The sequence below is a fragment of the Cucurbita pepo genome, chromosome LG08, assembly GCF_002806865.2.
Source record: "Cucurbita pepo subsp. pepo cultivar mu-cu-16 chromosome LG08, ASM280686v2, whole genome shotgun sequence".
NCBI classification, from domain to species: Eukaryota; Viridiplantae; Streptophyta; class Magnoliopsida; order Cucurbitales; family Cucurbitaceae; genus Cucurbita; species Cucurbita pepo.
The window spans coordinates 1,323,897-1,345,433 of NC_036645.1; the positions used below are offsets into that span (position 1 = coordinate 1,323,897).

At 34.2% G+C, this 21,537-nt stretch overlaps 2 protein-coding genes across 3 annotated transcripts; both read right to left on the minus strand.

Annotated features, from left to right (window-relative positions):
* Window positions 1–1,020: 1,020 nt before the first annotated feature.
* On the minus strand, window positions 1,021–15,077 carry LOC111800370 (protein ALWAYS EARLY 3-like). Of its 2 annotated transcripts, none has more exons than XM_023684028.1 (21): window positions 14,847–15,077; window positions 13,989–14,107; window positions 13,422–13,520; window positions 13,079–13,141; window positions 12,334–12,411; window positions 10,940–11,129; window positions 10,497–10,762; window positions 9,973–10,321; window positions 9,151–9,228; window positions 7,637–7,854; window positions 7,464–7,523; window positions 5,671–5,994; window positions 5,415–5,593; window positions 5,039–5,321; window positions 4,469–4,711; window positions 3,638–3,799; window positions 3,075–3,218; window positions 2,807–2,995; window positions 2,072–2,196; window positions 1,838–2,009; window positions 1,021–1,398 (listed from the first exon to the last, which is right to left on the minus strand). In XM_023684028.1, exons 2-21 carry the CDS (start codon window positions 14,091–14,093, stop codon window positions 1,234–1,236), a joined length of 3,492 nt encoding a protein of 1,163 aa, XP_023539796.1. In that variant the 5' UTR covers window positions 14,094–14,107; window positions 14,847–15,077; the 3' UTR covers window positions 1,021–1,233. The 2 variants fall into 2 exon arrangements, with proteins under 2 accessions (XP_023539796.1, XP_023539795.1); XM_023684027.1 differs by having other exon boundaries at window positions 10,940–11,141.
* A 1,274-nt stretch (window positions 15,078–16,351) lies between these two features.
* LOC111799822 (transcription termination factor MTERF5, chloroplastic-like) lies at window positions 16,352–17,619 on the minus strand. The gene is made up of 2 exons (XM_023683300.1): window positions 17,453–17,619; window positions 16,352–17,392 (listed from the first exon to the last, which is right to left on the minus strand). The coding sequence occupies exons 1-2, from the start codon at window positions 17,527–17,529 to the stop codon at window positions 16,378–16,380; spliced, it is 1,092 nt and encodes a 363-aa protein (XP_023539068.1). The 5' UTR covers window positions 17,530–17,619; the 3' UTR covers window positions 16,352–16,377.
* Window positions 17,620–21,537: the final 3,918 nt, after the last annotated feature.

Genomic DNA, 21,537 nt, shown 5'->3' on the forward strand with positions numbered 1-21,537 from the left:
AGCTTTTAAGTTGCCAATCAGAGTATCTATCATAGATAAGCGGATAAGATACTAATCTACTATTTATGATAGTTCAATGTCCCACCATGTGAGAATTCGCANTTCATAATTGCACAAAGACTAATAATAAAGAAAAATCCACTGAGATAGAAACATAAAAGAACCCAAAGAGGTGAAGTTTAAAAAAGTGAATATTTCAATTTTCAAGTTCGGGTCTAATAAAGTTTTTGATTTATTCGATATTTTTTAAATTCATNTCATGGTAAATCTGTTGTGCTGCAGACTGTTGAGGACTCCAAGTGTGGGGAAGAAGACCAAAAAGAAGTTGAAATTATGAGCTGAAACAAGACATGGACCTTCCTAATAACTGCCAATAGTTCAGTCTTCTGAAGAATGGGGAATAACTTGAAGAAGGAGTCGACAAGGCAGTTTTTAAGCCCTATAGGGTTGCTGTTCCTGGTATTTTGAACAAGGAAAACTATTAAATCTCAGATTCATGAGCCTAAAACACTTGATTGACTTGGTTTCACTTTGCGAAAAATCGCTGTTTAGCCTCCCTTTCTTATATTGCAACATTCTTTTGTTATGAAATTGCAACTTTCTTTAAATCCAATGGCTTGAATTCATTTGATGGTAAGAGAAGTTTTTTCCCTATACATTCATGGCTTCTATCACTTAAATGCCTCTTCTAGACAGTGATTTGCTTCTAAGCGTTTACAACTAGCCTTGAACATAATTAATTTTCTACCAGCTTAGATATTCTAGACTTCTAGTTCAAAGGATTAATAATCACCAACGAAAATGAAGATTATAGTCTCAAAATCTAACCCAAAATCATGAAGCTATAAGTAACTAAGCTACCCCTAAAGGAAAAGTACTTAAGCTGATTAAAAAGAGGAAGGAACAATACGACTAATGCAGAAGCAGGTAGAAGATTGATTTTCATTCAATGAAACTACAATTTGCTCGTTTTACAAGGATTTATACATAATTCCAGTCTATGGTACAGTCAGACAAAGNAGGTAGAAGATTGATTTTCATTCAATGAAACTACAATTTGCTCAAACTACAAGGATTTATACATAATTCCAGTCTATGGTACAGTCAGACAAAGAAACTGATAGCCAAGGAGATACACATTTATAATTCAAAAAGTGAGGCCAAAATATTATATCTAAGACGTATTTACTCACCTTTTCAATTTGTCTTAACACATGGGAAGCGGATTTGAACCTATGTAGGTATAAGCGCAAGTATCTGGCTCCTTATAATTCCCATGCATTTCTGTATTTCTGCATATAGTGGAAGGTTCTGAGGACAACATGGCTGCAAACTATTGACAGCAGAATCCAGTACCTGAGCAACATCAGCTGGCGGAAACTGTCGTTCTGTGCATTTCTGCATGTTTATAGCAACAATCAGGATTTGGAAATCAANTGCATGTTTATAGCAACAATCAAACTATTATCCTCATACGCAAGAGAAACGAGAACCAAGCATGCTAAAAGTACTTGACTATTATGTACATGATTCGCAACCAACAATATGCAAGATCACAATAATACTCGACAAGTCTAATGAGACGATTTCCCTGCCTTTCCACAAAACAAGAAAAAATTGCAACACCAATTTGTCAACGGTTACAGTGTAAGAAGTCCCTCTTCTAATATCCCCTTGAACTGTATGAATCAGTTTGTGATGAATAAACAACCAAATCTTCTTATTTATGCAAAACAGAAAATCAGAAACAAATTGGGGGTCATAGATCATTGATTCAAAATCATTCCGGACAAATAATACATAATTGAGAGGAAGACTCGAATGAAGCTCCCTTTACCTGAATCATGAGTAAAGTGGCTACACAGTGCGCAATAAGTTCTGAAGGGATCTCCACTTCAGGCTTGTCGGATGGGCTATTGGACTTGGAACCAACTACATAATTAGCAGCTGATGGGTTTGATGCACCCGCATTGAAATGATTCTGAGATACTGGAGTGGCATTACTAGTANTGATGGGTTTGATGCACCCGCATTGAAATGATTCTGAGATACTTGAGTGGCATTACTAGTGTCTGCAGATGTTGATTTCACAGTTGGCAAGGCCAAATCATCTACTGAGAGTTTATTACTCACAAAATCAATGGCTTCTTCAATGTTCTCCAAATTACTTTCTCTTTTTTTCAGAGCAAGAATTGCCTGAAATGATTGTTAACAGCAAATGAAGTCAGAGGAAGCACAAAATCTACAGGAAAAGAGATCTCCAACATGGACTCTGAAGGAAGCATTTAGGACTTGGATGATTCAATAACTTGATGAAATTTTACAGTGTAAAGATTTGAAGTACATGCATGATAATCACAGTTACTTTTAAGCAAATCTAAATATCATGAAGTACATTACGTCTCTCTAATGGTTTGATTGGATAGTGAATTTTGTTCAATGGATATAGATATTAAATATCTGAGGGTTTAAAATATGGGATTTAAAAGGTACACAATCTTAAAGATACATATATGGAAATGCAAGAGAATTAATGTTTGGGAAATGAAATTGTGTATTTTATTCTACAGATTGTTCTAGTTGAAATTTGATTTATGCAGTCAATTAGTTGAAATTATAAGAAAAAATTAGTCCTACGAAGTAATTTAGTAATTAATAGTTTTGTGAAAATTCATATTAGTTAACAATTGACTAGACAAGTATGTCCATTATTTACATGAACATCCAGCGGAAGATAGACTACTCATAATACCTAAACACCGACCAACTGATGATCAAAATGGTTAGATAATAGTAAAGGTTAAACCTGCATTGCTTCATCGATCATTGTTTGAGCCTTTGCTCTGGAACTTCCCACAATTTCAGCCACATGGGAACCGGGTTCTTGAGCATGAGAGCAAGGGTCACCCAAATCATGCACTGGCTTGAGGAACATTAATGGTGAAGTCCCTTGATACGTATTGCGCTGCCTCAAGCTATACAGAGCAGAGGAGACCTATATATACTAAGAAAAATAAGCACTTGAATAAAAAAAAATGGGATTAAGCTGGAAATGTGATCATTAAAACGCATGCCTGTTCATTAACTTCATTCAACTGTAATAGCACAGCAGCATATTGCTTCTTAAAGTTCTCTGAATCCTTGAGCAAGTTGTCTCCATTTATTTGGTTTTCCAACACCTCATCATTCAAGCGCTTCAATTCAGACACCACCACCTCCTAGATTTAGGCACGCATCAGTCAGGTTAAAAGACATTCAATTTGATGTAAAGGTTAAAGCAAAATAGATTTCTACCTTTCAAACTAGTCTCTCCCAGCGTAGGACAAATAAAATGTTACAAGTATTAATGAAAATGTAGGACAAATAAAATGTTACAAGTATTAATGAAAATGTATAGGGAATGTCATTAGGATACTATTAAAGATATAATGGTAATTACTTAGGAGGGTTTTGTTGGATTATAAATGCAGGGAGTTAGGAAGATTGGAGGAATGGGAGTTGGTCCATTGTGGGACTTGAGATAGTGAGAATCCTCAAAAATGGTAATTTCTTTTTGATACTGCAATATAACACTTGTTTTCTTATAATTGAAATCTTGACATAAAGTTGATAATATGAAGCTAATATGATGAACTACCTTCTTGTCAAGTGCACGTGACAATTCAGACAGAGCATGAACATCAGCTTCTTTAGCTTGAATTTGAGCAAGGACAGAAAGTTGGGAACTTGCCTCCTGTTGGATACCGACAGTCTCATTAAGCCCAAATTTAGTTTGTAGATTAGAGCACCCAAGGTCGACCTGGCCACGAACAATTCCTTTATCACTTACCGGCAGGTCAAAAATAATGTGTAGGCCTAACTATAGAGTAAGCATTTCAAGCCAAACTCAGTTATCTCAAAACCCCAGAATTAAGACGAGTCTTTGTTATTCTATGAAACTAAGTGTATAAGACAGAAGAATGACAGAACACCTATAGAGGAATAAGAAGTATTCAAAAAGTATTTAGAAAAACAAAAGGTAAAATAAAGCTAGGGTTTTTTAAATGAGTGCAATTAAGGCTCTTTTTGGAAGGATTGGTCGAAAAGGAATTACAGTTTTTGAAGGACAAAGCTGCCAGATGGGAGGAGACTTGAGCATTGGTTATTGGATATCGTCTGTAAGAATACTTGATTCTATTGACTTCCTCTAAAAGCTCTAGATAAGGCTGAATTACCTGTGTTTGTTAGAGGTCTATCATAGTGACATTCATTGTTTTCAGTTGAAAGAATGCAGATTTTGGAATCCAATTATGCATGTCTGAAATGTAGAAGAATACAATCCAATTACGTAATCTATAATTCTATATTGATAATAATATGACCTTAGCTACATGGTAGCATGCCAATGTGATGACGTGGAGAAATATGCTCAAATAAGCTACTAATGCATATCATCTAATTCAAAAAAAAAAAGTAGCAGAACACTAACCTTTGCCTGTTTAATTAATTTGTTGATATGATGAGTGGAAGGGGAAATAAACACAGAACCATCGGTGCTTTCAAGTTTATCGTTACTGGTTGATTTTATATAGTCTTCAATCTTCGCTTCCTTCAGTAAGCCATTAATCTTAACCTCATTGAGATTACCAAATATCTTATCGAGAGTCACGCCATGTCTTGACAAATTTGCAGGCATGTTTTCAACTGGATTTAAAGGCATACACTCGATATCCTGTGATGGAGGAGTCAAACCATGCCACTCAAATATAAATCGTACATACATAACTAAAAATAAAACAATCCATAAGTGAGCTTCTTTTTCTGTGGAAAATACCGACGTTAAGCAAAGTGTTGTGCCTATGATCATCATCTAAAATTAAGAAACCTGTCAGAAAACAGTCTCTTGTTTCTGACATGTAGTTTAAACCGTTGTCTTATTTGGGAATCCTTAATACTTGGGGATGAGATCGCCCACATGAAACTGTAAGGATCTACGGCAATCTCAATTCTATCAAATGAACAAACCATAAAAATAAAGAAATCATGAAAACATAATTACCATGACAAATTCAACCCCAAGTTCAGGTCGGTCAAACTGAACACGACACCTGCTATAGTCAACAGTAAGTACACTTCCATCGTGGATCTCTCTTGTTTTTGGATGAATGGCAATAACACGCTGTCCAACAGATAATGGCCGAGCTAAATCGGTTGGAAGTCCTTCCCTTGTGCCTGCACGAAGTTCAGCATAGTGTTTCCTAACAGATTCCCTATATTGATTTAGCTTCTGTTTTTCTTCCTTCAAGAATTGTGCAGAGAATCTCCGCGGTCTCCCAAGGGAACTGAATCAAGACAAAACTACAATATTGGTCTTCTATAGATAGTGTCTCGAAATGAGTCAACAGGATACAAATGGACAAGTTGAAAAAAAATACCTTCGAATAACACCCCATTCAACACGTGTCAATCTAGGAATGTGACCTAATCCAACGTGATTTAAGTACTCTACAAACTCACATTTTGCAAACCATGGGAAATCAATTGCACTGTAGAGCCACTCAAAAACACACCATCTACGCAATTTATGCCAAGATAGGCAATTAGAATGCTGCTCCTGCAATTACAAACATACAGTAAACAATTCAGGATCCAGTATCCAAGAAAATTTATGTCATGACCAGAAATAGTAACCTTGAGATCATGTGGTCTATCATCTAATGAATGAGCAGTTACATTAAGTTGATCAATCAAAATGTTATCAGCAATCTTTGAATCTCTTTGCGACTTCAGCAGGTCCATCTTCCGCCTGCTCCTCATTTTGGTAGGCAAGCTGATTGGGTTAATTGATGGAACTTGTGTTGTGGATAAAGCATAGTCACCATCTTCTCTTTTATGGTCAGTACTAGAAGATGAATGATGATCTAGAGGTTTTGATATTTTGCTAGATTTTGCCAGTCCAGCATTATGAGGGGACCGTTTAACTTTACCAAAAGAACTCTTTCCATCATCTGTAGCCTAAAACAAAAACAGAAGGTATGAAATTAGGGGGGGAAACGAAGTTTTCTGGAGCAAGAGCCAATTGTAAACAAAATCACGAGCATAAAGCCTTTCTTAGAAACATACAGGGCAATGGAAAACCAAAATCTATGAAGTTAACACGAAGGAGAAATGAAAGTACTGGTTAATTGTTGTTGTTCACCATGTAAACCTTCAAAGGCACAACTGTTAGAGATAAGTATTAACAGGAAGGAAGTCAGGATAGGTAGAGTTCCTAAGGCAATTAATTTTTTCCTAGGCGCTATTGCTCACAGAAGTATCAATACCAAGATAGGCTTCAGTGGAGATTTACAATTAAGGCATCATCTCCCTCTGTTTCCTGCCTTTTCCTTCAAAAAAAAAAATGTAGCACTAGCTCATTTGTTCCTCCGTTGCAAGTTCAGAGCAGAAGGTTGGTACTTTGTTTTGTCTCCCATAGGAAATGGTTTTTAAAGCACAGGCATTCTAATGCTTAGCTGAGGCCCAGCCTTTCGATTATCTAAGTTTACCCTTGAGGAAACTCTAAGCAAGATTTAAAATCTGACCACTATGGACCTATACTATTAAAAGTTATGTNGAAACTCTAAGCAAGATTTAAAATCTGACCACTATGGACCTATGCTGTTAAAAGTTATGCNCACTATGGACCTATACTATTAAAAGTTATGCTTTTGAATTTGGATGGCAAGGATATGGCTCCGTATAGAGTCCCACCTAGGCACTTTTCTCTAAATTACGACAATTATTTAATTATCGCCATATGGAAGAACTTTTCGTAATCAAATCGGTTTTAGTTGGGCTGATATCTTCTCACCTTACTTATGTATGCTTTCTTCTCTTTTCCTATTAGTTTATTATAAGAAAAAAAATCAATAGAAGTTTTTTGGCTCTCAACTCAAGNTGATATCTTCTCACCTTACTTATGTATGCTTTCTTCTCTTTTCATGAAAAAATGTTTATTATCAAAAAAAATATATATGCACTGTTAGTTTATTATAAGAAAAAAATCAATAGAAGTTTTTTGGCTCTCAACTCAATGGCAAGCTTAATGTTCTTTGGAATATTGCCATCAGGTCACAGTGGAAGCTTCTTATAGATGAAAAGTTTTTTGGTTGTTTGGTTTTCTTTTCACTCCATACAAGTGTTTGAATCCCTGAACATTTTTCTATCTTATCATCCATCAATAGAAAGTTTGATTCTTGTTTGAAAAAGAAAAAAGAACAATAATAGGATAACAAAATACATTAAGTCAAAATGTGAGTTCATTTTAAATTCTTAGCTATATAACATATTAAAAAATAAAGAATTAAGATGAACTGAAGGACTCTTCTAAAACAAGGATCAAATAAGACCCACACCTTANTCTTAGCTATATAACATATTAAAAAATAAAGAATTAAGATGAATTGAAGGACTCTTCTAAAACAAGGATCGAATAAGACCCACACCTTGGTTTTTGGAGTGTCATTGACACGAGAATCATTGCTATCTTCATCTTTAGATGAAATCTGTGACCATAAATTTCCATATTGTCAAAATGCATTCCAAAACAGACAAATGATAAAAAAAAAGACAGCAGCAATTTAAAACCAGCAAAATTATGATTCCAATCCATCCTTACTTTAAATGGAGAGGACTTCTGTTTCCTTTTACGATTTCCATTATTGGATCCTTGAATTCCTTCTGCTTCAGGAATAGGACCAACATTGTTGCCTGAAGCCTTTCCCGTCTTAGATGTCTTGGAAGCAGAGATTCCAGCTCCCACAACTGAATGATTCCCTTTCATTTTAGACTTGTCCATGACATCAAGATTTTCTTCTTTAACCTTTGCAGAAGGCTCTAATATAGAGAAACAAAATGATCATGTTCATCATCACTCTAATGGTTGAGGAAGGAAGGGGAGGGGGGAGGAATTGATAATGATAGTCGCAAAACAGAGAATTTATTTCAAACCCACCAAATTTGATTTCATCTAATAAATTCAAGCATATCCAATTGAATTGCAAGAGTTCATTGATTTAGTAACAAGCTGGGAGAGTTTGAACATAGAGGATATGACCAAAATTAGCTCATTAAATCAAATGTGTGCAGCCATCCTAGATATTAGATTGCAACATGCCCATATGTTGGAAACTTCTTTGCTGGAATAAAAATTAGATGAATGCAAGTTGAGTAACTTGAGTGTCAATCAAACTACAATTTTCCATTTACTCAACATCCTACGCACTTATGGCTAGCCCCAGCTTCAGTTAAATCAGGATTACAACTTCACCTCTAGCAATTGCTGGCATTTTATACTGACTTAACTTTTTTTCTTCTTTTTTTCTAGTTGGCATTCTATTTACTGAATTTTTATGGCAACCAATATCACATTTACTCCATATTTTGAAACAATCAGTTCATACGCCACCTTTCTGTAAGCTTTCCCCAATAGTATTATGAAGAAAGAGGAAACAGCCTAGAGATGCATGAAGCGATGAAGAATAGTTGGCAACCAAAAGAATTAAAAAAAAAAAACGAACCAAAACACAATGTATAAGTAGCTTTCATGAGACAAGCCTCAAAAATAAATTTTAATTGAAGAATAATTTTTACCAGTGTCAGCAGTAGTGTCTGGCATCATCAAAGACAAATCAGCTAAAGTTTGCAGTGCATCAAATGCCGAGCATTCATCTGAACAGAGAACAACCAAAAGAATTAAAGATAAGAACATGACCTTTATTCGGTTATGAGAACATCAAAAAGAAAAAAGAAAAAAAAAAGAATCACGCATGCATTTGAATATCTAATGATAGAAATAGTGGCTAGAGGCAACATCTTAAAATACATACATACAAATTCGCATTTTCAAATTAAAAATAGAAGAACTACAACACATTACTTTTCCACCCTTCAAGTTTTTACCAAACTTTAAACAATAATTGATTGATTGATTGATTATAATATAGAGACAGCATCCAAAAGAAAGAAATGGCCACTTCTAGTGATATGTGATAAGTACAGTGATTATAAATTGTACTCNTTTGAATATCTAATGATAGAAATAGTGGCTAGAGGCAACATCTAAAAATACATACATACAAATTCACATTTTCAAATTAAAAATAGAAGAACCNATTGAAGAATAATTTTTACCAGTGTCAGCAGTAGTGTCTGGCATCATCAAAGACAAATCAGCTAAAGTTTGCAGTGCATCAAATGCCGAGCATTCATCTGAACAGAGAACAACCAAAAGAATTAAAGATAAGAACATGACCTTTATTCGGTTATGAAAACATCAAAAAGAAAAAAGAAAAAAAAGAAAAAAAAAAGAATCACGCATGCATTTGAATATCTAATGATAGAAATAGTGGCTAGAGGCAACATCTTAAAATACATACATACAAATTCGCATTTTCAAATTAAAAATAGAAGAACCACAACACATTACTTTTCCACCCTTCAAGTTTTTACCAAACTTTAAACAATAATTGATTGATTGATTATAATATAGAGGCAGCATCCAAAAGAAAGAAATGGCCACTTCTAGTGATATGTGATAAGTACAGTGATTATAAATTGTACTCCGAATCTAAAAGACCTAATGCCACAACTGATCCATAACTTGTTAAAGCTTCCAAAACTTGCCATCTCTAATCAAACATATGAATACAGGAATTTACTGACTACCAAACCATAACAAAAACTACTTTAAAACTTGAACAATGAATTCAAAATCCAGTTATAATCTCTAGTCCGTTTCACACTCTCGTCCATTTCACAAGACACAAAACCATCCCAAACATAAGAAAATATGCACCATTGAAATTTTATTAACAAAGGAAGAAAAATAGACAAAACTTTAGTCAAGAAGGAAAACTAAGCTAATAATCTGTCCTTAAAAAATTAATAGAACAGATAAATACAAAATACAAAAGAAGGGTAGACAACCCAATTCAAATTTATTTTTCAGCTTACCTCCAAATAGAGCTTTCTTACTTCTCTTCCTTGGGCCTTTAAAAGAGGTTCTCACAGATTTTACATCAAAATCCTCAGTTTCAAGTTTTCCCCTCAAACTGCCTGACTTTTGCCCCTCTTCAGTCCCACTACAAGCTTCCTTGATGTCATCCAAGTGGTTATACATACTTTCTTCAACTTCTGCCTTCTTTCCGTAGTACCTTTTACCCTTTCTTTGAATCTCACGAGTATTTTTCCCCTGATCATAGTCTGCATTATCAGCTCCAGTGCTTCCTAAGCTTAATTCACAACCACCTTCATCCATTTCACTACATCGAAACTTCGTACTCATCATGTCTGATTCACTTCGCTGAATATCAAAATTACTTGANTTAATTCACAACCACCTTCATCCATTTCACTACATCGAAACTTTGTACTCATCATGTCTGATTCACTTCGCTGAATATCAAAATTACTTGAAGTCAATCCCTTTACATGTTCAAAATAGTGGTAAAGTGTTTCTAAAAGCTATGAATAATTACCATCCTGTCATTTCGGATAGGTGAAAGTACATGACCTTCTATTTTCGGATTTGGTGTTTGTGAAAGTTGAGGAGAACCATCGCGTTGCGAAGCCTCTGTTAAAACTAAAGCTATCTCATGAGCAACATCATCATCATTTGGATCATCAACCTTTAGCTTACTAGTATGCCTGGAAGGTGAAAAAATCCTCTCTCTACTATCTTTATCGTATGAATATGATACAGGGACGCGCGGAGTCCGTTTTCCAACAGCATGAGGTTTAATTCCTAACACCATCCACATTAACACCAATAAATGAAATCCGAAAACGTGACAGCAATTTTCCGTAAATGATTTTAAAAGTTAAAAAACAGACAATGTAACGAAAAGAGACATTGCTAGCTCAANAGTACAAGTACAGAAAACCTTATTCACCTAAGAAAGAAATTTGAGACATTTCCTACCAGAACGCCTTTTCTTCAACAATGACAGGCAGCCATAGTTTGTTGGAAGTGACTGTGATTGTGAAGCATCTCCAAAATGTGCATCCAATCCCTTTGAGTTGTTATTTCGTGACTTTCCACGCAGTCGCTTTTGAGGCTTTCTTGTTGCTCCTGAATCCTCATTACTTTCTTGCTCACTTTCACTGTCTCTCTGACAACGCATCTATCAATTTAGACCTCAGAAGAGCCATATGAACTCAACAATAGCTTTACAATACTCTGTAACTCCCATGCAAATCCAATATGCTAATATAGAAACAAAATACATTGAACAAAATATTGCAGAAGAAATATATGCTACATCTACATTCCTATTTCTACGTTTCATACATAACCCTCAAATGGAAAGATGCTTCAATGTTTTCAGCTCTTAGAAGAGATTAATAAATACTTTCAGAGCCCAATACAGCAATGGAGCACAAAGTACTTAAGGGTGATAAAATTCTGACTTTCATTGTGATTTTGCAGCACAAACCAGTAGAGGGAGGGCAGAGGGAGATGCTAATGTTCTCTCACTAAATTTCATCAATTCATCAAAGTGTTGATTCTAGCATGGAGAGTCCACATGAAGAACTTTACTTCCCTTTTCACTTTGAGTTTCCACAATTTTTTATCAAAATAATTTTGGGATGGACTTCATATTGTCAAAAGATATAATGAAACTGGGCCTGGCAAGAAAACTTTCCACAATTTCCAAACGTCAATACTCTGTTGCCATGATTGAGGCTGTGAAAGAAGCCTTCAAGCGTATGAAGGAGGGAAACACCCAAAATATCCTCCAAACAATAAAAGGCAAAAGCCCTTCTAAAGTTAAAGCACTATTCATGTCCCTTCCACTTTCAGACTTCCTTATGCATTTTGGTTGATTATTATGACGGGCTAAAAGAAGAATTACTTTCAGTTCATCTGTAGGGTCATGAGAGCTTCGTGTGCCCATTAAAGGAGGAAGAATCTAGAAGTGCAGACCAATCATTGCCGATGATTTTATATCATAAAGATCCTATTTGAAGAGCATCCTTATATGGTCCATTGTTTGCTTATCGTAGTGAGCATTTATATAATCTTCAAAGCTTTGTACACCTTTTTTCAACGCATACAATATCTTATCTTTAAACAAACTAAAAACTAAAAAATTCACCCGCAACTTGCATCCCTTCTAGATCAAAGGACGATGAACCAGGGTAAATTAGCTTGATATTGACAAAAATAAACTCTGGGGAGACAAAAACTTATATTGATGAAAGAAAATATCTAAATTGAGTATATACACAGTTCTATTTCAAAACAAGAGGGGGTGAGGGGTAAAGAAAAGAAAGAAGGGAGAAAATAACACACAGATAGAGAAAAAATCTTACCAGTACGCTGTAATGATCAGTCATCATTGCAATTAACCCAACAACTGAAGCAGTGCCCTCTGGAAGTGATAAATAGGCCTGAAATCAACAGAATGTGCATACGCATTTCAGAAAAACCACAATAACAAGATGGTGTCACAGTGTTGACATTTCCAAATATTAAGTATATATGTTTTCCAATAATTTTACAAGCCACGACCAGAATTCCAAAAAATATAACGATGCAGGAAAAGGTAACAAGATAAATCACAGTACCAATTTAAATCGTGAAAGTGAAACTCCAAAAGAGCGCCAACAATCAAAGTGGCCACGGACTAAAAAGGTTTTTTGATCAGATAAAAGAAAACTGAATATTAAATGACAACTCAAAATTTTCATGACCTTTAGTACACGATATAGAGATCACAGAGAACACAAGCAACACATAAAACATGCAGCAGAGACATTATGATCAGATAATAAGTATAGGGAAGAAAATGGGGTTGTTTGCAACAAATACACAGTATAGGTCCCCGATACTAGGAATACGACATACAACAGACAAGTTTACTGGAAACTTAATCAGAAAAGTCATTTGTATAGAAAGATTAATGGCAATACAAATATTTAAGATAAGTAGTGGGAGGGCTGAGATCATTAGGNGAAACTTAATCAGAAAAGTCATTTGTATAGAAAGATTAATGGCGATACAAATATTTAAGATAAGTAGTGGGAGGGCTGAGATCATTAGGAAAAAGGGATTTACCCTATTCATGGTGAAAAGAGCCTCGACCATTTCGGTAGAACGGTTCCTTACTGCAGCAGCTACCTGCACAAAAGTACCAGACAAAAATGTTGCAACCCAAATACAGTACCAGTATCTGTTTAAGACTGAAGAATTAGGTGCAACTACAGTAACAAATTTAATTGACATCTACAAGAAAATTACAAGTATAAGCTTGTTTTCTGAAAAAAATTTGAAGAAAGTATTGCATGATTTTGAAACAAGATACTTAAAGTTTCACGGCTCAATTTTTCTGTGGCAATGAGATTCACTTGGCTCACAGCACTAGAACATTGTCATGACCATTCCATAAATTGATACTAACCTTCTTCCAATCTTTTCCATATTTACGATATGCTTCATAGAACTGCTCAACCTCATCTCTGCTCCATTGAGGCCCTAACAAGTCAGCAAATTTCCTCTTCTGCAAATAATCAGAAGATGGTTATAAAACTACCCTGAACCAAACTTATCATTGTTCTTCGCGATGAGATTTCGACGACAACACTAATCAATGGTCACCATTGACTCCAAATTATATCTTATACAAGTTGTGAACAACTGATTAAAATTAAAAATAAATGATAAGAAGATTCAAATAAAAAAAAAACAAAAAACGAAAAACAAAGCTAAAAATAAGAGGAAAATGGAGTTAAATGAGTTGCTAAATATGAATATAGTCACGATTTAGACAATCAGCTTTCAACAGCTGAAAACTATGATAATAGTTAGACTGACACTGCAATTTACTTCAAGATAAGATAGCCTGTAACCAATTAGCAACTGAAGTTATAAATTGAAACAACGAAATATCACACTTTTATTTGCAAGTGGAAAGTCGACAGACTGAACAAATCTTGGATAAGTCGTCTTCCACCACAAACTCACATACCTTCTGCTTGCCTTTGCTAGGAGCTTCCAGATATTTGCTTGAGGAGGCCTCATTAGCAGAAGAAAGCCGCTTATTAACACTTCTGGACTTTCGTGACGGGGCCATGAGCTTTTAGCGATCTGTAACACACATACAAGCACTAATGTCTGTTATGACGTGATTGAAGTTTAGGAGTAGCATGTACTCTATAGACTTGTTTTAGCACACTGATTTAATATCCTATAAAGTACCAGTCCAGCACTTGCATTCACCCAAAAACCCTCTTCATAGAAATTGTACTTTTAGAGCGAGAATAGTTGTTCGTGAAAGCACGACTTCAAACGAGAAAAATAAAGCAACCGACTTGCGAAAGAAAACCCAGCAAATGTTTCATTGCTGAATCCAGCATACAAAAACTCAAATGCGTAGAAGAAACGAATAAGCAGTATTTAAAACAAAATCGCCTTTGTTTTCCCCCTGTTCAGCTGCCAGTCAGTTGTATGGGAGGGGAACTCAAAAGAAAAGCGTTGCAACCGGAGTAGCGATGAAACATAGTTGGTCAAAAGTAGCCGAATGCATGTTAGCTGATAACTAACAAAACGGAATGAAACGAATAAATCCAAATTGTTAAAAGCGATAACACTCCCTCAGAATCCAGTAATTGAAAAAGAAGAAGAAAAGGATGTGAGAAGACCGTATCAGCGAAGTGATCTCAATTATCGACCGAGTAAGCGAAATACAACATCAAGAAGCAAACGAAATGCAAATCTCGCTAAATTCACTCAAAAAGCAAAATCCACAAAGAATTAAGGAAGAAAGAAATGTTCGTCGTCAAGTAAAGCCCTAGCAGATGCAAAAAAAAACAAGAGAGATTATTACCGATTTTCAAATGGCTGGTCCCCGTCGTCAACAAGCGCGTCTAGGTCATGAACATAGAACAAACAGTGCAATATGAATCGAGCACAAACTGTAGTGGTTGAGGAAGCGATAGAGGAAACAGAGAAGGTGGCGACGAAATTCAGAGAGTCGACATGGAGAGGAAGAAGATGATGCAGAATAACAATGAGATTTGGGGCATAACCGCGAAACTTTAAAAGTAATAGACCGTGCAAAAACAAATTGGTACCAAAATATAATTATATATCTCTCTTTCATTTAAATATGCTTTTTAAATTATAATACAAATAAAAAATATCTTACATTGAAATTATTTTTTCTTCTATTTTATCAATTTTACCTCTAATAAATCGTCTTTTATTTTAACTGTTGGTTAGAACAGTTAAGTTAAGTATGGACGACACATCTCTCAGTAAATAGCCCTTTATTAACGGTTGGTTAGAACAGTTAAGTCCGACATGACATTTCTCAATATATCTGATGGTTAAGAAAAAATTAAAATTTTTTGTTAGAACAGTTAAAGTACACACGGGACATCTCTCAGTACCCTTGGACGGTTAAGAAAAAATTAAAAAAAAAATTGTAGTGATTTATGGAAACTTTTTTGACAATCAACACAAATCAAAAAAATTTGGAGTGAACTTTGAGTAGAGGATATTAAAGAGGGTGACGCCTCTTATTTCAACTTTCGGTTAGAACAGTTAAGTCAACCTTTTGTAGAGGAGGGTATTAAATAGGGAGACACCTTTTATTTCAAGGGTCGATTATAACAGTCAAGTCCGAGACATCTCTCATTACAATAGTTAAGTCGGAGACATCTCTCTCAGTACCTTTGAAAATCGAAAAATCAAATTTTTTTGGAGTGATTTATTGAAACTTTTTTTAGCACAGGTATTAAATAGAAGACACCCCCCTTTGTTTTAGGAGTCGAACAGTTAAGTCAACCTACAGTTAGGTCGAAGACACCTCTCTCAGTACCTTTGAAAGTCTAAAAATCAAATTTTTTTGGAGTGATTCTATGCGTTAGACACCTGATAGGTGGGGGCTCATAGGGTGCATTACCAGCGAGTTTTGAGTATCTCTCTCGAGGGTACAGATATATATCTAAATACTAGTTGTGGCAAGAGCCTCTTCTAGCTCGGTATCACTCCCCTACCATTTTCAACTTGTCACGACATGGTGAATTAGCTATAGAAAGCACATCGCTTATTAAATCAAAATTAACTAAATTAACTGAAACTAGCTAAAGATGAGGGACAAGGACATTCCCATTTTTGGTATTCATTTATGTAACTAAACACAATGTAGATCTAAACCTAAGACATCAAAACGACTTGCGTTCAAATGCAAAAGTCGTTCGTTCGTCGAGTCAAATCAGCTCATATCATCATCTAGCTAACAATGTAAACAGTACAAATCAAAATTCATCAACTTAAATAAATTTTAGTAGTCAATAAGCATATGAACTAAAAGAACCCAAGCAAAAATTAACATTTAAAAGAGAATGAGCATTCTATTTTGAAGAAACCTCTAATTTCTCTGTATACAACTTGAACAATTCAGGAATGCGCTTCTTATGAGGCTCGATGAATTTGTCTAAGAAGCGTTTTTCTGTGGACACAAACAACAAAGGAAGATTCACATGTTTCTTAATCAAACCATTTGACAACAAAACTTGATAAACAGAACCTCTAGGAACAAGCCTCTTCTTTAAACTATGAGAAATTAAAGAAGGTATTCTGGCAATGTAAGAAGATTCACATCCAATTTGGTTGACAAAAAAATCCACTACACCGTTAATCTTATCCTCAGAAGCCATCATACAGCATGGGTGCCTTCTAAAAGCAAAAAGGATCTCTTCTTCCGGCCATCCCCATTTCCTATAAACTTCAACCTTCTTTTTCCATGTAGATTTGCTCATTGCTCGCAGAGCAAAAACAGCAACAACAAACTTCAATCGCAGAGGATTGAATCCCATTTCCTTAACTTCCTCCACAATCTCCTTAAATCGAATGGAACTTATCAAAAACACTCGAGGCTGGGATCTAAGAATGCTTGCAATGTTTGAATCAGGCACTCCAATTTGTCTCAAAATTTCAACATTGGGACGAGCAGAATTGTGAAGATCCCAAGTGAGAAGACCCCCACACCGTTTTATGGCTGCAATAGTCTTCTCCTCAGTTTGAAGCAAATCATGAATATAATTAAAGGATGGAATGATTTGTCTGTTTAAACTTCGCTTTAGAATAGCAGGAAATCCACAAACTAATTTAGCAACCTCAGGAGAAGAAAGGCCTTTAGATTGGAGGAACAACAATTTGGGCAATAGGGTTTTTTCGGGGTTTGTTGATATAACTTGAGGGAATTTCTTGATAAGCTCAGAGATTTGTGATTTTGAGAATCCGTGATTCTTAAATAACAGAATCACAGGCTTCTCATTGCTCTCAAAATCAACAAAATTAGAAGCCAACGACGCAGATTTCGGAGACGATACAATCTCGGAAGAAGTCAATAAGAATCTAAGACATTTCAACGGAGATCNCGGAGACGATACAATCTCGGAAGAAGTCAATAAGAATCTAAGAGATTTCAACGGAGATCCGGAAAACGATCCGACTGATAATGGAGTTCTAACTAGAATGATTCTGCGAAGCAAATGGTACATGACTGTAGAAACTCAGCGAGAAACAAACTGACCTGATGCTTCCGAGAAGAAGAATGGGAGAAACCACGAACGCCAAGAACAGAGAAAGGGAGTGATAAAAGGAATGTCACTGGTAGTCAAAATTTGGGTATTTATAGCGATGTTCTTTCCCTTTTATCTGGGCCGGCCCAATCATTGAGAGGTTCAAGATGACCCGAGAAATAAATGGGCTTCTCAAATTATAAAATGGGCCGGCCCAAATATTGAGAGGTTCAAGGTGACCTAAGAAATAAATGTGCTGACCGAATAGACTTCCTAACCTAATCCAACCCAACCTTCCGTCTTCAGGTGGGGTTGGGTTGTCGGGTAGTTTTTTTCTTTATTGTTATTATTTTAAAAGCTCCATTTATACACGATACCGGTTTCAAATATCGAACATTTACCTGTCACAACACATCACTAATATCAGTTACAAACGTTAAATATTCTTAAAATATATATAAAAAAAAAGAAAAAAAAAATAGGATTGGGTTGTTCGTATATATATATATATATATATATATAGATTTATTTATTATTATTATATTATTTTTAACTATAATTGATATATATATATATATATATAATTTTGATATATATATATATAAAAGAATGAAAATTAAAGATGAAAAGTGGGGCCCAGTGCAGGCCAATGAGAAGGCACGTTAAGTGCTTGATGAAATGCCAAGACACATATGGGGGACCAATCCATGGCCCCACTCGATTGCCCTCCATATTTTTCACACCCACACTTTTTTTTTTTTTTTTTAAATTATTATTTAAAATTTTGCTTACAAATTAAATCATTAGTGTTGTTGACACTCATTTTCTTTTAATTATTTTACATAAATATTAAACCGTGTCCAAATTCGAGCCTAATACTAGTATGTTAATTCTAGTTTTACGAGCGATATGCCACTTTTTAAGTCCGTTTTTTTATGCGTGTAATTAGGTCAAGACAAGAATTATACGTGACTGCAATTTATCGGGATTTTTCACATAATGAATTTTCTATTAGTTTTTTAATAAAAATAATAGTAACCTATAACACCCTGTCGCTTGATTTTATTAAGTTGAAATATCAATATTCACAGACACATTAACTTTTCACCAAATATTCTATTGATATTCCATACTGCAAGATCCCACGTTGATTCGAGAGGAAAACGAAACATTCCTTATAATTGTGTTAACTTTCCATCAAATATTCCAATAGTCTCTTGTACGGTGAGATCTCACATTGGTTGTGGAAGGAAACGAAACACTTCTTATAAGTAGACGCGTTTTAAAACCGTGAGACTGATGGCAATAAGTAACGAATCGTATTTACTAACAGTGGGCTTAAGTTATTACAAATGATATTAGAGCCAGTCACTAGGCGATATACCAGCAAGGACAGTGGCCCTGTTGATTCCGATATCCCACCTCAGCTCGAGAGCAAAACAAAACATTTCTCCCGAGATCCCATATCAATTGGAGAAAGAAAACCCGTGAAACTACCAGGCTAAAGCGATCGATATTACATCTCCTAATAACAATTTCTTTTATAATGTATTTTTTTATGATTAATTAAGCGATTTAAATGTGATTTAAAATTGTGGTGGCGTGATCTTAGGCACTTAAAATAATCATTCATGGGTTTAATAATTTTCAGAGGATTTTCATTTGTTAATAAATAATAATAATAATAAAAGTCTGACTCATAGTGTGAACAAATCAAGGAATTGATTATTAAAAAAATAATAATGTATAAATATTGTCGCAATATTTCTATTTCGAATATTTATTAATTAATTTAAAATTCAACAATCGAATATTCCCTTAAATAACATTTGACACATGTTTTTTTGTATGCTTTGTTGGACCCTAAGCTAAGATATTGGTTGAGAATTAATTGAATTAAAAAAAAAAACGGTTTTTTTTTTTAATGTAATATATATGACTGAAAATTGCAATTAGTTCTAATTATAATTTAATTAACATGATTATTTTTTAATTATTAATTTTCTATTATTAATTTAAGACGCGAAATTATGATATAATTTTGAGAAATTTAAAGGGCATAATTGTAATTTCATTGAATTTAATCCCCGATCAATAATAAAGAGAATTAAGCTTCAAAATATTATTTTATTTTTTAAAATCATTTTAGTCCATAAAATTGCATAAAAACTACTTTATATTTTTATTATATTTAACAAAAGTTATAATCTTTATTGATAATTACTTTGAATAATTTAATATTAAAAAAATTAAATCTTCAATAAAGCTAATATAAAAAATTTGTTAGATTACAAATATTTATAATTTATCTATTTAGTCTTAATTTTAATTTTTAATTTTATTAGCAATAGTCTAAACCCGACATATTAATTAAACTCTTAATAATAATATATATAACACGACATAATCAATTATGTTATATGAATAAAATCATATAGGTCGATATGTTTATTAAACAGATAAATCTAAATATTTTTATTTTATTTATTGTGTTAATTACTTACTTAGATTTAATCAATATTAGTATTATTGGATTTAATTCATAAATTTGACCCATGTTTAATTTGAATCTCATCTTCTATTTTTACCATTAAAATTTTGGGGGAAAAAAATTGTGAATTGACGAAAAGAGACAGAGCTCACAGAGAGTAGTATAGTTCTGCCCGTATTTTACAATTTCCACAACGAGCAAATAGCTCGCCGACACTCGGGAGCTTGGGCACAGTGCCGCGAACCAATTACAAAAGAGTACTTAATTACGAAACTACCCCTCCACTTGTGGCTATCGATCTTCCAAGTCAAAACACACAAAAACCACTTTCCCACCACCGGGTAACCGCCTGGTTCGGTTTCCGGGTACGTTGCCGACACGTGGGTTTACTTTCCGGGTCGACCCGACCACCGGCGCTCCCATATACGGGTACATTTAAGACTTCTCACCAACTCTCCAACCCCTCCCAAAAACGTCGCCGTTTTTCATTAGCTGATGCTGACGTAATCTAATCGATATTAGCCGTCCATTTACTCGTACTGAATGAATCCCACGATCCACCTTCTTCCAAGCTAACTAGATTTATTTTTCTTTTTCTAAAATCCCTTTTTTTTAACTAAAAAAACAAAAACTACTTGTTTTGACTATTCTCTCCTCTTTCCACCGAATTATGTAGAGAGGCTTGTAGGAGCTATAATTTGTTTTTGTTTTATATATATATATATTTATTTATTTATTTAAGGTTTAAAAATATTCTTATTTTTTTAAAATTTCGACACCAACAATTTGATTTTTTTTAACTATAATTATTAGCTGACATGTGTGAGAATTGTGTTCAAGTAATAACTTAAAGTGTTTATAAACTATAGATAAGATTATATGTCTTGTATTACTGACACGGTTGATATGTCTCATTTTTTAATTGTAAAAAATTAGTTGATAATAAATTATTTAATATTTCTTTATAAACCTATAAGTTGTAATATTAATATTTTACAAAATGATCACAAACGAAGGGATCTTAATCATAGAGAAATCCCTTTAATAACTGACGTAACTTTTAAAAACTAAACGAAAAAGCTATCATACGGTCACAATCATGTTTGTCCAAAACGTGTTGCTTATGATCGTATAATCATTGTCTTGTTACTGTAACAGTGCGATTGTGACATTTGGCACATCTTATTGTTTATTATTTTAAAAAATTGAATTGATCATTAATTCGTTTACAGCTTAGTCGATCTCATTAATCTTAAATTTCAATTTTGAAAGCTACCCTAAACACAAATTATTATTTAAGTCACGAATTAAAATTTAATCATTTCATAAAGTTTTTTTTTTTAATTTAAAAAAAAAAAAAAACATCTTTTTAAGGAAGATACCTTTGTAACATGCCACCTGGACTTTTAGAGAACATAACCTCAAAATTGTTCTAATTCTATTCAAGGAAGGAGACAGCAACCTCCCGAGATTTAGCTCATAATCCCCTAATTATC